Source organism: Sminthopsis crassicaudata, chromosome 3 (genome assembly GCF_048593235.1).
Source record: "Sminthopsis crassicaudata isolate SCR6 chromosome 3, ASM4859323v1, whole genome shotgun sequence".
NCBI classification, from domain to species: domain Eukaryota; kingdom Metazoa; phylum Chordata; class Mammalia; order Dasyuromorphia; family Dasyuridae; genus Sminthopsis; species Sminthopsis crassicaudata.
Window position 1 is genome coordinate 42,537,240 of NC_133619.1, and position 14,761 is coordinate 42,552,000.

General features: G+C 35.0%; 1 protein-coding gene across 1 annotated transcript in view; it reads left to right on the plus strand.

Moving 5' to 3' along the window:
- ANKUB1 (ankyrin repeat and ubiquitin domain containing 1) overlaps nt 1-8,445 on the plus strand; it is a 38,627-nt gene extending 30,182 nt beyond the window's left edge. The window contains 2 exon segments of the mRNA XM_074298350.1: nt 3-294; nt 4,630-8,445. Of these exon segments, the coding sequence (XP_074154451.1) occupies nt 3-294; nt 4,630-4,732 (395 nt within the window). The 3' untranslated portion in view covers nt 4,733-8,445.
- Nucleotides 8,446-14,761: the final 6,316 nt, after the last annotated feature.

Here is a 14,761-nt window from a genome sequence, read left to right on the forward strand (position 1 = left end):
GCATAAATTGCCTCCAATAAAAGAAACAAATAGGTTCTCAAGATTACAAGATTATCACCCAAACAATCAGAAAAAAAAGACAGCAACATCTAGGAAGAAGGAATTGATGACAACAAATCTGTACTCAGCCCAAGTTCCTCTTCCTTCACTTGCTACTGGGGGCTACTCACATCCTCCATTTTACTATGTGACCCCTAAGGCAGCCTGTTTCCTCACTTCATCCCTTCAGTCTTTTTTGGAATACAGTGGGAAGACTACAAGAGAGAATGCAATCTACTGCTTAGCGACTGCAAGGTATTTTTTTTTTTTTCTTTAATCATTCATGTAAGCCAATATTAAATTGTGCATCCTAAGTCAAAAATTTTCATCATTATTATCAGTAATATATGTTCTTAGACATTTTATTAACTCAACACATTATGATTAAAAGTGTTTCTGTAAATAAGAACAAAGACTTTGAAAAATAAGGGGAAGAAAATATATTTAAAAAGCACAGGTTTAGAGTCAGTAAACTATAACCCTGGGCCAAACAATCCAGAAACTACCTACTTTTGTATAGCGTGAAAACTAAGATGGTTTTTACATTTTAAAATAAATTTTTTTTGTATTTTAAAATGTAAAAATTATTAGCTTGAGGGGCATGTAAAACAGGATACAAAGGATTGTGTTTTGCCAACTCTTAGCATCATTAATTGGACAATGCTGAAAATGGAAGTAAATAGATAGGTAATTGAGTAATAAAGTGAGCCAAAATTAATTAAGAGGTGAAGCTCTTGGAGATAAAGATTGGTCAGTGTAAGGGCCCTTTAAATGGGCGGACACGGTGCATTGGGAGATTGAGGCCCAGAAGTAATTTCTGTGGATATTAGGACTGCCTTGTAGGTGGGATCCTGTCCATTTTGAGATAGTTTCGTAATGGGTGATTCTCTCGCTGATTGGCTGTGTGTGTGACCTCACAGGCCCTTTATAAGCCCAATGCAGGCAGCAGTCGCTCTCTTTAACCTGGCGCTCTTCACCCTGACTCCCTAGCCTGGGTGGCCAAGCCAAGATGGGTAGCCAAAAGAGGTAAGGAGTTTGGTAGTGAACACGTGGGTCTTCTGACCAGGTCTTCACTTGGGAACCAACAAGTCAGGGCATCAGTCAGGGTATTATGTGAGTAGGTATAATAAAGGCTTTTAAGATTACACGTGGCTGTTCTTGAGTGCGCTACCGGTTATTAAGCTATAGATTCAAGAGGTCGTGGCCAGAGACCTTTGAAGGCCTCAGAGGAGGCGAGCCGGGTAGAGTTGACACTGCAAAGATCAGTGGTCAAAGGTACTCTGTTGGGTCTAGGACAGACTAGTAATTGTAACTGCCAGGAGGGCATGCTACAAATGGCGCCCAACGTGGACGCATCAGGAATTGAAAATATTTAATATTCAGAATTAATATTCTGAAAGATCCGGTAGAAACGCCACTTAAGAGGGAAGGCAGAGAAGCAATATGGACCCAGGTAACTCTGGGATCAGGCTCAAGGACACAGCTGAATATAATGCTTATATAAAGAGGCTAAAGAGCCAGATGGAAGATCTTTTAACAAAGATCACCACTGAAGAACAGCAGGAAGCTTGTAATCAAGCTCCCCAGAAGGCTATCCCCACACCCATTAAATATAGCTCGGACAGGGAGCAACCTAGAGCTAGTGCGTATGTATGACAGTATAGAGTATAAAATGCCACAACAAGAGTTGCTGGAATTGCAGGTTAAACTACAGATTGTGATAGAGAAAGAAGAAAAAGCTAGGTTACTACACAAACCAGTGGCTGAAGCTAAGGAGGGAAATAAACAAACCACATGGACTTCAGTTGGAGAAATTCTTCTTAGCGTTTTGTTGGTTTACCTGGTGCATTATTGTTTTAAGGAATTTATCAATTACTCTTCCATTGAGAAGAAGTTTAGTTCTTTTTATGTGCAAAGCTCAGGTTAGATTTTAAATCAGCCTTTGGGGAATTTTCCAATTCCTCTTCCCTCAGCCTCACCTTTGTGGGCCAAGGGAGAAGGGGGAGGAGGAAAAGGAAGGGCGATAATATCATCAGCACTGCCCATTAATCCATTTAAAACTCCTGTGTCTTCATTTCAAAAGACTGGAGTGGGCTTTATGGCCCAAGGCATAAAGGAATTGTGGTGTATTGACTATAATCAGAAAAATTTTAAAAATACAGTTCAGTTAATTTCTAAGAAACCTTACAAGAATAAGACTTTGCAGTTAGAGAGAGTGGAGTTTTATACTTGTAAAACTGCTAGGATAGTCTGTGGAGAGTTGGAACTCCTCTTTTCTTACCTTGTGGATTTTTCACTTCCACAGTGGGGCTTGATTTCCCAACCCCCTACGAGTTCTTATAAAACAGTGTTTATGTTTAGAATGGTTTGGAAAATTGCTATTTTAATCACTAGAATAAATAGACAGTGTGTGATTTTTGACCCAGGAGGAAAAGTAGTATTAGATTTATTGATTCACACTCCTGAAGTACAATTTGGTATCTGAAACTCAAACTTTGATTTTTAGGCAAAAGAATTCAGGGATATAGCCGAGTGTTCTTTTTTCATTAATTTTTCATTTTTTCATTTTTTCCCACTGAAAAGGTATCAGCTCTTTTAAGAACTTCAAGAGTGAGTGAGAAAGCGCTCAGATAAATATACCCTGAATGTCCATTTTCAGAGTGGACCTTCAAATCATTTATAATCAGGCTGCTAGAATCTTATATTTACAAATTGTGATAATTAAAGAGGAAGCTAGAGCATGGCAGAAGGCTACACAGCTTATCTTTCTTTCACTCTCCTATACTCCCTATAGGACAAAACCCTTATGGTTTGAAATTTAATGTTTTAAGACCAATGGATATTATGGCTTCATTCCAATCTGGAGAAGCAGCTAGACATGTGATCAACGATTTTTCCATTGTAGAAATTTCACATGCATTTAAGACAGTTTATGGATTGGCTTACAAATACTTTGCCTTTAGGTGTTTTTGCATTGAATTTGACTTTGCCCATTCCATTGGCATTTCTTATCCTATTAGTAAAGTGAGGGCATGCTACAGGTCAGGATAAGAAAACTGAATGAAATCGATAGTAATTTGGGATAAGTGAAATTATTTGAACCATCTGCTTCTGATACATTTATTATCTTTTTAAAAATTATTATAGCTTTTTATTTACATGATATATGCATGGGTAATTTTTTAGCATTGACAATTGCAAAACCTTCTGTTCCAATTTTTCCCCTCCTTCCTCTCTCCCCTCCCCCAGATGGCAAGTAGACCAAAACATGTTACATATGTTAAAGTATATGTTAAATGCAATATATGTATACATGTCCATACAATTATTTTGCTGCACAAGAAGAGTTGGACTTTGAAATAATGTACAATTAACCTGTGAAGGAAATAAAAAATGCAAGCAGACAAAATAGAAGGATTGGGAGTGCTATGTAGTGGTTCCCACTCCAGAGTTCTTTCGCTGGGTGTAGCTGGTTTTATTCATTCTTGAACAAATGGAACTGATTTGGTTCATCTCATTGTTGAAGAGAGCCATGTCCATCAGAATTGATCATCATATAGTATTGCTGTTGAGGTATATAATGATTGACACATTTATTATCATAAATACTCACCATTGGTAATATACTAGGATTCTGTCATTTCCATGTCATGTAACATTTTGTGCACCCACTTTATCACATTTGATTTTTTGAGGACCTGCTCCTTCCTTATATTTGGCAAACTGCTACCACCTAGTGGTAGTAATCTGGGCATCTACTGGACAAAATTGGGGATAACCTAGTGACATTAATAATTCATTGGGTCACAAGTTTTAGAGTTGAAAAAACCTTAAAGAGTGGATGTCTGTTAGATGTAGAAAGGCTAAATTAGTTGTAGTATTTGAATGGAATGGAATACTATGGTTCTATAAGAAATGAGCAGGCTAATTTCAGAAAAACCTGAAAAGATTTCCATGACAAGCTGAGTGAAGTTAGCAGAACCAGGAGAACATTGTGCACAATAGCAACAAGGTTATGTGATAATCCACTATGACAGACTTAGCTCTTCTCCGCAATACAGTGATCTGAGACAATTCCAATAGATTTGGGATGGAAAATGCCTTCTACGTCCAGAGGAAGAACTAAGGAGACTGAAGGCAGATCAAAGCATACTATTTTTCTTTTTTTTTTCTTTCTTGTGGTTTTCCCCTTTTGTTCTGATTTTTCTTTCACAACATGACTAATATGGAAATATTCTTAAAATGATTGTGCATGTATAATCTCTATCAGATTGCTTGCTGTCTTAGGGAGGAAGGGAAATTTGAAATGAATGTTGAAAACTATTTTTACATATAATTGGAAAAAATAAAATACTAATAAATGAAAAAAAAAACAAATAATAAAGACAAAAACATAAAAACAATAAAGGGCCTTAAAGATGATCATCTACTCCAGCTTTTTGTTTTACAGATGAGGAAACTGATGCTCAAGACATTTCAGTGATTTATCCCAGACTAATGGAAAGCTAAAACTATATTATGAGGAGTGTCCCCGGATCTAAACAGGAAAAGATTAGGTTTTAAGATAAATTATTTGTTATTTTTTTGCAGTGCATTTAAAGAAAAACGGTGGCTTCAGCAGTTAGAAATTGCAAAGGCCATGGCAAAGAAGAGCATTTATAATCTATCTACAGAAGGCACAACTTCAAAATGAAGATATCCTCAGGAGGCTTTCCTTTGATTTCCTCTTTGATTTATTTATTTATTTTGCAAAGCATTTGGGTTTAAGTGACTTGCCCAGGGTCACACACCTAGGAAGTATTAAATCTCTAAGGTGGCATTTGAACTCAGGTTTTGGGGATTCCAGGGCCAGTGCTCTATGTACTTTGACATCTAACTGCCCTGAGTCTTTCTTTGAGAAGGCAAGACCTCCATTCATTTGTGATTAACAAAGTGCAGACATAATTCCTCATTTCTAATGCCAACAATCACCATATACTGGCAAGGAGGAAGGGCTCATAAATGGACTTTAACACGGAGTTCGTGATCTTAGCAATTTGGATTACCAAGTTGCCAACTTTCAGAGGTAGAGAAGACCTGAAAAGCCTTCTTAATTCAACCATGCCTGAACAAAAATCTCCAATTATTGCCAGACAGACTGTTCAGTCTGAAGAATTTCAGAAACAAGGAATTCACTAGTCTCTGAATCAATTCCACTTTTAGCTATCTCTTGTTAACAAGTTTTTTTCTTATGTTAAGCTCAAATCTGCCTCTTTACTCCTTCAAATAATTTTATATAGTTCTGACTTCTGAAACAAAGTAAAGAAAATGTAGTTCCTTTCCCACATTATATTCTTTTAATACTTGAAGACAGCTATCATCCCTCCAGTCTTTTCAATTAATAGTTATATGCAGCTGATTTTGCCTGACACCAGAGCTAAGAATTACCTGAAGGTAACTGAAAATAATTAAAAGAGGAAATAAAAATCAGGAAGAAAATTGAATGCAGAAGTCAGAAGCCGCTACCTGACTTTGATCCCAACCGACTCAGTGACAGGTAGATCCAAACAGGTTTCACCCATTGCTGCACCAGGAGCCTGAGCTAGCAATTCTGATCGGATTCCATCCATGATTCTTGATTGTTATGCAAAACAATTTATTAATAGCTCTTCAGGGCTGAGCCCCTCTCAATCCTTCCCTGTACCCAATTTGGGCACTCCAGTACTCTGGTACTATGTAGTAATCCCAATTTGCAATACCTTGTCTCTATTAAAGATCTAGTTTTTGCTGTGTTAGTAGTCTTATTTCAGATTTTGATATATTTGGTGTCAGGAAATGGAAGTTGAAGATTCCTGCCCCTATGGCCACTGTTTTTAACCTCAGAAACCTCGTACTAGCCTGGACCTCTTGTGTTTCAGGACAGATTTGATTTAGCTTCAGCCTGGGTAAGTCTCTCAAATTTTCTGAATTCCTGTCTTTTTGGCTGAGTTCTTGACTTTTTAATCAAGTTCTTGTTAAAAACAAAACAAAAGAAAACAAAAACAAAAACAAAGACCCATAGGTGGGGGCAAGGAAAGGAGAAAATAACAAAATAAAATTACATAGTAGAAAACAAAAGAAAACCTAGAAGGAATACAGAAAAGGTGAATAGTTCCGAAAACAATATGTAGGCTTTATTACATAGGTTTTTGTGAAATGGAAATTTATTGTTTTCTATTAAATCTCTTATGATCTGATATATACATACATAAAAAAGTTTTATATATATATAAAACTTTTTTTTCTTTCCTCATTTTGTATTTGTTTCAAATGAATTTTTAAAATTAAAAGGAAAAACTTCAAAACAAAGCTTAAAAAAAAAGGCCCATGGGCAATTTGGGTTTCCTTTCAGAAGGTTCCCCTAAAAAAGGAGAGCTGCTCGGTTTGTAATTATGGATCAGGTGTGTCTACTCTGACAGATCTGCCTAAAAGGAGAGCTTCTGGCTATATGTTTTGTACTTTTGTTTTTCTTTGTGGAATACCAAATGTGCCATTGTGAATGTATGTGTGTGTCTTCCAGTAAAAAGCCACATTTTTTCTTCTTTTTGGTTGGAGCACTAGAGAAGGGAAAGAATGTGGTCATAACTAACTGTACACTTGTTTTTGTTTCTAGATGTAGTGGAAACTGAAAATTTTAAGCCTAGGTTAAATCTAGAATTTTTACAGATAATCAGAGCCAAAAGTAGCAAAAACAGCAGTGACAAAAAAAAAGTTTGAAACAAGCATTAGATGGCTTTTTCAGGGAATAACAGGAGAAAGATTCCCCTCCTTCACCAATTAATTTGAACAATTCCCTTTCTTTTGACAATGTGAGCTTTCTACTACAGAAAGCAAAATTGTCAGAAAGGTAATATTGGCAGAGATGCAGTTAGAGAATTATTTTTTCCCTTGCTTTTAAGTAATTTATTTCTAACTAATAAAAACTAATTTGGGAATTGAATAATAGAAATTATAAATGCAGGTTTAATTAAACCCTGAAATTAAGGTTTATAGATTATGTTTAATTTTAATCTGGGGGAACTGTCTGGTTTCTCCCTCATCACACTGAGTTTTAAGTATTAACTCATGGAAAGGAGAAAAGTTTGTGTGAATTGGAGACCAACCAAAAGATAGAAAATTTGATTAGAAAATCTAATTAGATACTTGATTGTTGAAGTGGAAATCAACTTAGAAATAATTTTTGAATGGGTGTGTTTTGAACTTAGAAATTTTGCTGTAATTATGAGACTCTTACCCACTTTTATAATGGGTTATTGAGTTTTTGAGTTCCAGTTTACTTCTTGCTCCCAAAAAGAAAAAGTTAGTTAAGAAAACAATTTGAAATTCACATGGAATTTGTTAGGATAATTGCTATAAGTTACTTCTCTGCATAATATACCAGAACTTACTTGCTATTTGAATAGAACAGGTTTTTATAAGCCGTTAACAGTTTTTATCATTACTAAAAACATCTTAAAGTATTTTTGCTGCTTCCATTTCTTAGAGAATAACAGATTTGTAACTAATTAGAAATCTTTAATAAAGTCATTGATTTTATAGAAATTCAGTAAAGATTACAGACTAATGTTTAGTCATTTCTCAGTTGTGTCTGAATTTTCCTGACCTCATTTGGGGTTTTCTTGACAAAGCTACTGGAATGGTTTGCCATTTCTCTTTCCATCTCACTTACAGATGAAGAAACTGAGGCAAACAAAATTAAGTAAGTGACTTCCATAGGGTTATAGAGCTAGTAAGTTTCTGAGGCCAGAACTCAGAAAGATGAGTTTTTCTGACTCCGGGTCTAGTACTCTATCCACTGTGCCTAGTTGGAAATGTTGTTTGAATAAATAGAAAAGGCATGGGATTTCATACTACAGGAGAAATGTATACACAAGAAAAGGTTGAAAGATTTAAAGAATGTTATGACTTAGAATGGGAAAGCATGTGACCATTTGGGAAATAAATTCATGTATAACTGAATTTATTCCCCTCTCATTTTAGGTGAAATATGTCTCCTCTAATAAAATGCTTTTTGCTAAGTCAGAATTTATTGTGCCATTTAGTATTAAGACAAAGTATTTTTAAAAATACATGGACCAAAGAAGAACTAGAGATCATTATTGATCACAAAGTAGAAAACTTTGATTATATCAAATTGAAAAGTTTTTGTACAAATAAAATCAATGAAGATAAGATTAGAAGGGAAACAATAAACTGGGAAAACATTTTTACAGTCAGAGGTTCAGATAAAGGCCTCATTTCCAAAATATATAGAGAATTGACTCTAATATATAAGAAATCAAGCCAATCTCCAATTGATAAATGGTCAAAGGATATGAACAGACAGTTCTCGGACAAAGAAATTGAAACTATTTCTAGTCATATGAAAAGATGCTCCAAATCATTATTAATCAGAGAAATGCAAATTTAGGCAACTCTGAGATACCACTACACACCTGTCAGATTGGCTAGAATGACAGGGAAAGGTAATGCAGAATGTTGGAGAGGATGTGGGAAAACAGGGACACTGATACATTGTTGGTGGAACTGTGAATACATCCAGCCATTCTGGAGAGCAATTTAGAACGATGCTCAAAAAGTTATCAAACTGTTCATACTCTTTGACTCAGCAGTGTTGCTACTGGATTTGTATCCCAAAGAGATCTTAAAGAAGGGAAAGGAACCTGTCTGTGCAAGAATGTTTGTGGCAGCCCTCTGTGTGGTGACCAGAAACTGGAAACTATGCAGATGCCCATCAATTAGAGATTGGCTGAATAAATTGTGGTATATGAATAGTATGGAATATTATTGTTCAGAAATGACCAACAGGATAATTTCAGAAAGGCCTGGAGAGACTTACATCAACTGATGCTGAGTGAAATGAGCAGGACTAGGAGATCATTATATACTTCAACAACAATACTGTATGATGATCAATTCTGATGGATGTGGCCCTTTCCAACAATCACAAATCACTTTCAATAGAGCACTAATGAACTGAACAAGCTACACCTAACGAAAGAACTCTGGGAGATGACTATGAACCACTACATAGAATTTCCAATCCCTCTAATTTTGTCCACCTGCATTTTGGATCTCCTTCACAGGCTAAATATACACTATTTCAAAGTCTGATTCTTTTTGTTCAGCAAAACAACTGTTTGGTCATGTATACATATATATATATATATATATATATATATATATTGTATTTAATTTATACTCTAACATATTTAACATGTATTGATCGACCTGCCATCTGCAGGGGGGAAGGAGGGGAAAAATTGGAAAAAAAGTTTTGGCAATTGTTCAACGTTGTAAAATTACCCATGCAAATAACTGGTAAATAAAAACTATTATTATTTTTAAAAAATACATGGACCTAGAAATTTGTTAATTGTGTGATCCTAAAACAAGTTGCCTCAGTTTACTAATCTGTAATATGATTTAAGAAAATAGCTCTTATTGATTTGATACTTCTTTGTATTAAGACTATAGATAAAAATGGAAAAATTTTTTTAGACCAGTATTCTTTTTGGTTTTATATATATACATATATATATATATACACACACACACACACACACACACACACACACACACACATATACATAAATTGCTATGTACTTTGGATAGTAGTTTCAATTGTTATAAATTCAATTGCTAAACAAATGCTGTTTTATATATATTTTTAAATGTTCATTGAGAAGTGCAATAGGTATTTATAATGTTTTTATTTAATTTTGGTTGAGAACTAGAAATTACAAAAGGAAATGATTCTGAAGCTTTGACTTGTTAGCTTGTTATTAGTAAGGCCAGATAAACTTCTAGTAGAGTTTACAGTAGAGAAGTAGAATAAGCTGCAGAAAACGATGTTGTGTGACTTTTGGAAAGATAGGCACTTTTTCCTTGCAAGCTGATTTGTTATAACAATATGAGTCATTTATGTCCATCCCTAAGAATGCTTAGTAAAACTTGCTGTTTAAGGTGAAATTTTAGGGGATTATAATTACTGTTCCTCTGAGTTTGATTACAGGTACAATCATCAAGAAATGCTACTGAGCTAATGATCTAGAATACCAGAAGCCCTAAAGGGGGGGTAAATCTGGGAACTGTTGGTGGAGTTTTGTCTAATGAGAAATCTAGGAGAGCCACTTTTGTCTTGGACTGAGGTAGGATTATTCTAATTCAGTTTCCCCAGAATGTTATTTCCTCTTTATTGGAAATATTTCCCACCTAGCTTATTCTAATCCCAGCTATGACATTCTGTCAATGCCATTGGTTGCTTATATTATTCTTGCCTGGAATCAACATCAAGCTAGGGGAGATTTTTATTTTCCCTACTAACTATGTCCTTTTTTTCTTTTATGACAAATTTCTATAATCATGGTAGATAATCAATAGAAGATATGAAAACAATGCTGAATCTTTATGTCCTAAAATGGGAACACATCTAAGTTAGCATAACAAGGTGCAAGTATGTAAGATGGTAGCTATTCAGCAACTGAATAAGTACTTGGGCTTGTCATCTGCCCTGCTGGTTGTTCTGTATTTTTGTGTAAGATCAAATATTCCCTTACATTGGTAAGGATCCTTAATTTATCCTCTTAAGGGGGAAATGAGCAGTGTAAGAGTAAATAACTAGTGTATATAAATGTTTTTAAGGGGATAGAAAGACCTTGAAGATGTTTTAAAAACAAGTTGTAAAAAATTGTTAGAATTTTCTGATTTCTCAGTTGTTATTTGGATTTCTTGAATATATCAACATAGCAATTTGTTAATTTACATCACAAGGCAATTATAAGTCATAAACTGAAATTCCTTCCTTTTCTGGAACTTAAATCCAAGGTGAAAAATGAAATACATAAAAACCAGAAATTAAATGATAGGAGAGTTACTGTCAATTTTAAAAGAACTTTAAAACCTTATCTAACTAACATCAAAGAGTATGGAAAAAAATGTAAATTTTGTGGTCTAGAAGTTCCTAATTTAATGTTCTTATTAGTGCTATAAGGTTTGAGCTAGTTCTTAACAAATGACCTAGTTATTTATTGGCAAAGCATATTTAAAATGAGATCTATTTTGTAAGAAATTTTAACAGAAAGGGGATCTTTACAAGTGACCTTAACAAGAAAAGCAGATCTACTAGAATAAGCAGCTCTCAGAACTCACCTATTTTAGAATGCTTAGGAAGGATGATTTTCTGAGATCAGATGACTTCAGTAGTACATGACTTCAGAAACCAAACAACTACAGGAGACTTCTGAGCCCCAAGTTGCAAGAGCCTGAAGAAATGAAAAGTAGGAATGGGTTATTCTTCCCTTCTTCCCCTTGGACCATTGTTCTTTGTAAGGCCTGCTTCCCTTAATGGGAATTGCCCCCAATAGCTCCTGTCAATGCATTTGGTCAATCTCTTGTACTCTTCCGCTAATAGTATCATGATAAGTCTTATAGTTAAAAACCCTTGATAAAGTGTTTAATACCTTATAGTATTGTATACCTTGGTGAAGCCGATTCTCTCCTGCATTTTTGTGGATCTTTTTAGTTGGCTCCCTTTTCACTTTGGGGATGTTATATGCCCTCTCTCACAGAGCTCTTCTTGTGGCTATCTTGCTCCTTTGGCAGGGGTGGTAGGATTGTGTTGCCTACATGTCCCTTCTCATATTAGGATGTTATTACTGATGATATCTTGACCCATTAGCTCAGAGAACTTTTTGATGCTTCCCTTGGTCAGCAATGGAATTTATTTTGACCAAGAAGGGGGAATGTTGAATACAACTGACATTGTATGATGTATAAAAAGTTTGAGAATAGGGTAGTTAATAATTTTATAAATTACAACTAACCGATTAAAAAAAAAAAAAAAAAAAAAAAGGTCATTTGGCTTTCTCTTATAAACCAAAGCTAAATCATGGAGGCTGCTCAAGTTTATATACCTTTGGAAGAATGGGTGTTCCCAACAGATGGAAATGAACTCTGCCTGGTTAACAATGAGAGAATAAATATTATGAGAGGTGGACATATTCTAATGCGAGTTGAGGGGCCCGGACTTTGATTATATCACTCTTTCTCTGCTCTACTCCAACCACCCTCAACTTTACATAGATTAGATAAAGGGATCTACCTCAAACTCAAAAGGGCTGGAATTGATAGAAATTAGATTCTCTTTGTAAGGTTTTCTTGTTAAGTGGAATAAATTTTTTGAGCAAGATCAGAAATCTCCTTGAGAGATTAAACTTTGAATAAGGAAAAAGGAAAGGAAAAAAACCTGGATTGGTACTCTTCCTCCATATTAATTGGTTCTTAATATGAGAAAAATAATCATTACCCAACTCCAGCACAATGAATTTCCTAAGAACATTTGAAAGCATTTAAAAGAGGTCTATCAAGACAGTTAAAAAAAAAAAAATGTTGACTACAGAAAGGGTTACTTGACTTTGATCCCAACTCACCCAGTGACGTGAAGAGAACCAACTGGTTTCCTCCTTATTAAAATGTATTTAATCCAGCCCCTTCCTACACTTCTTGGGCACTCTTGTACTTGGGTTTGCATGGTGACGCTGAATCAAAATTCTTTTGCCTCAATTAAAGAATCAAATTTTTGCTACTTTGGCAGTTTTCTTGATTTCAGGTTGACACATAATCCTATAATGATAGGTTTTTTACTCTTTCATGATCCTAGATGCTAATTAAAAAATTCAAATAAAATTCGGATATTTCTTTTCATTACCAAAAATTTTCCTAGTACTTTTTCTCTTTCCTTTCCAGAGCCATGCCATTTACAAATAATATATTTTTAAAGACAAAAAAAAGGGGGGGAAAACCAGTATAATTAATATTTCAAAAAAGCCTAAAAATATGTGCATGTACTACACTTCTAGACTTTTAACCTCTCCAAGAGGATGTAGTGGGAGTGCTGCTCTCCTTTTAATGCTCTCTAACTTGTAAAGGTTCTTTCTAAATTGTGGTTCCAAGAATTGAAGACAGTACTTCAGATATGATCTGATAGGGACAAAATATAGCAGAAGCATTACCTTATTTTGGACACCATGTCTATTTTTATCTCTGATTATATTAGCTGTTTTGCTCTCGTACTGTCTTCTAGACTTGCAAGGCCCTAAAGCACCTAGAACTTTTTCATCCCATGTGGCCAAACTTTGCTTATCTGATGCTTATAAAATTTCTTTTTGTAGACCACCTGGTCCTGATTCCACTGTAGACATTCTTCATGCCCAATATGCATATCATCTATAAAGACATATAAATCGTTGATAAAAATGGTAAATTAAATACTTATGGTATGAACAAAAATCTTCCAAAACATATTTTTACATAGGAAATTCATATGCTATCTTGAAAAACAACTTGCAAGGTTGATACCCAGTCAGTTAACCTTCGCAGTGGAGATAGAAGCTTTTACAGGAAAAACAGGAATTGATACTTACAAACCTCAAGTCCATCAATACTCCTCTAATCCTTCATTTAAGCAACAAATATTTAAATTAGTAACAAATAAATAGTAAAATAGAGCACTAAAACAGTGAAAGAAGCATATCAATAGTTCCTGCCCTCAAGAAATTTATAATAGTTATAGGGAAGTAACATAACAAAAAAATTAAATGATGAAAATGCAATGAAGCAAATGAAAGTCACATAAATGGCAGAGAATGATTTTAGAGGGAGAAGAGGGATAGTCAGGAAAGAATGGAGGATTAAAAAGATGAGGTAGAACATCTAGACTTCAGGGATGGCAATCTGTGCCAGAGGAGATTGTACCTTACCAATTTCAAATGTTATAACTATCTTTTGCAAATGCTCAAATGAAACCCATTGAAATATTGGATGATCAAGTGTCCTCTGAAATGATGCTTCATGTTGTCTTTGGATGCCAAATACAAGCAGCTACATTTATCTTTATGCTTACCTATGAGCCATTCTGCCATTAGCTGCAACTTCCGTCTTCTGATTTTGGAATGTCAAAGGCAATACACAAATTCTCCAGTAATGTATGTTGATCTTTGGATGAGCATTTCCCATTTAATGTACCAATAGCTAAATAAAGTACATGCTCTACCCCCTTTGCATACTACTAAAGTTGGAGGAATTGAGGAATAATCTGAATTTTTCTATTTCTTGAGTTGCCATGGCCAAAGAATTCATCAACAAGTGGCAACTTAATACATCCACAAGTTTTTGATGAACTTACTATGTGTCACTCACTGTATTAAATGCTAAGGATACAAAGAAAGTCAAAAAGATAAAACTCTACACTTAATGAATCTACATTCTAATAGAGACCAGGCTACTGATAATGAAAATCTTGAATGGTTAAGATTGGCCACAGATCAGACTCAGTCTGTTACTGGTACTATGTTAGAACTCTTCAGCATAATTTAAAAGCTCTCAGTTTTCATTATAGTATTTGCTGTTTGGAGGCCCATCAAAAAAGTAGGGTCATTTTCATATCACAGTGAGCCACCAGAGGAGTCTATGAAGGATAAATACCAATTAAGTGTAAAATTCATGCTCTGAAGGAACCTTATCATTGTTAAGGACACATCAGTACTTCTTACACCTCATCAGTATTCATTGTCCCTAGGACTCCACAGATAGGAGGCCAGAGGGAAGAGCTACTCCCCAATCCTACATTTAAGGAGACCCCCACCCAGCCATTTCTTCATTTTCCACCCAGCTTCTTTCCTTTGGGTGTCTCCATGATTTGTCT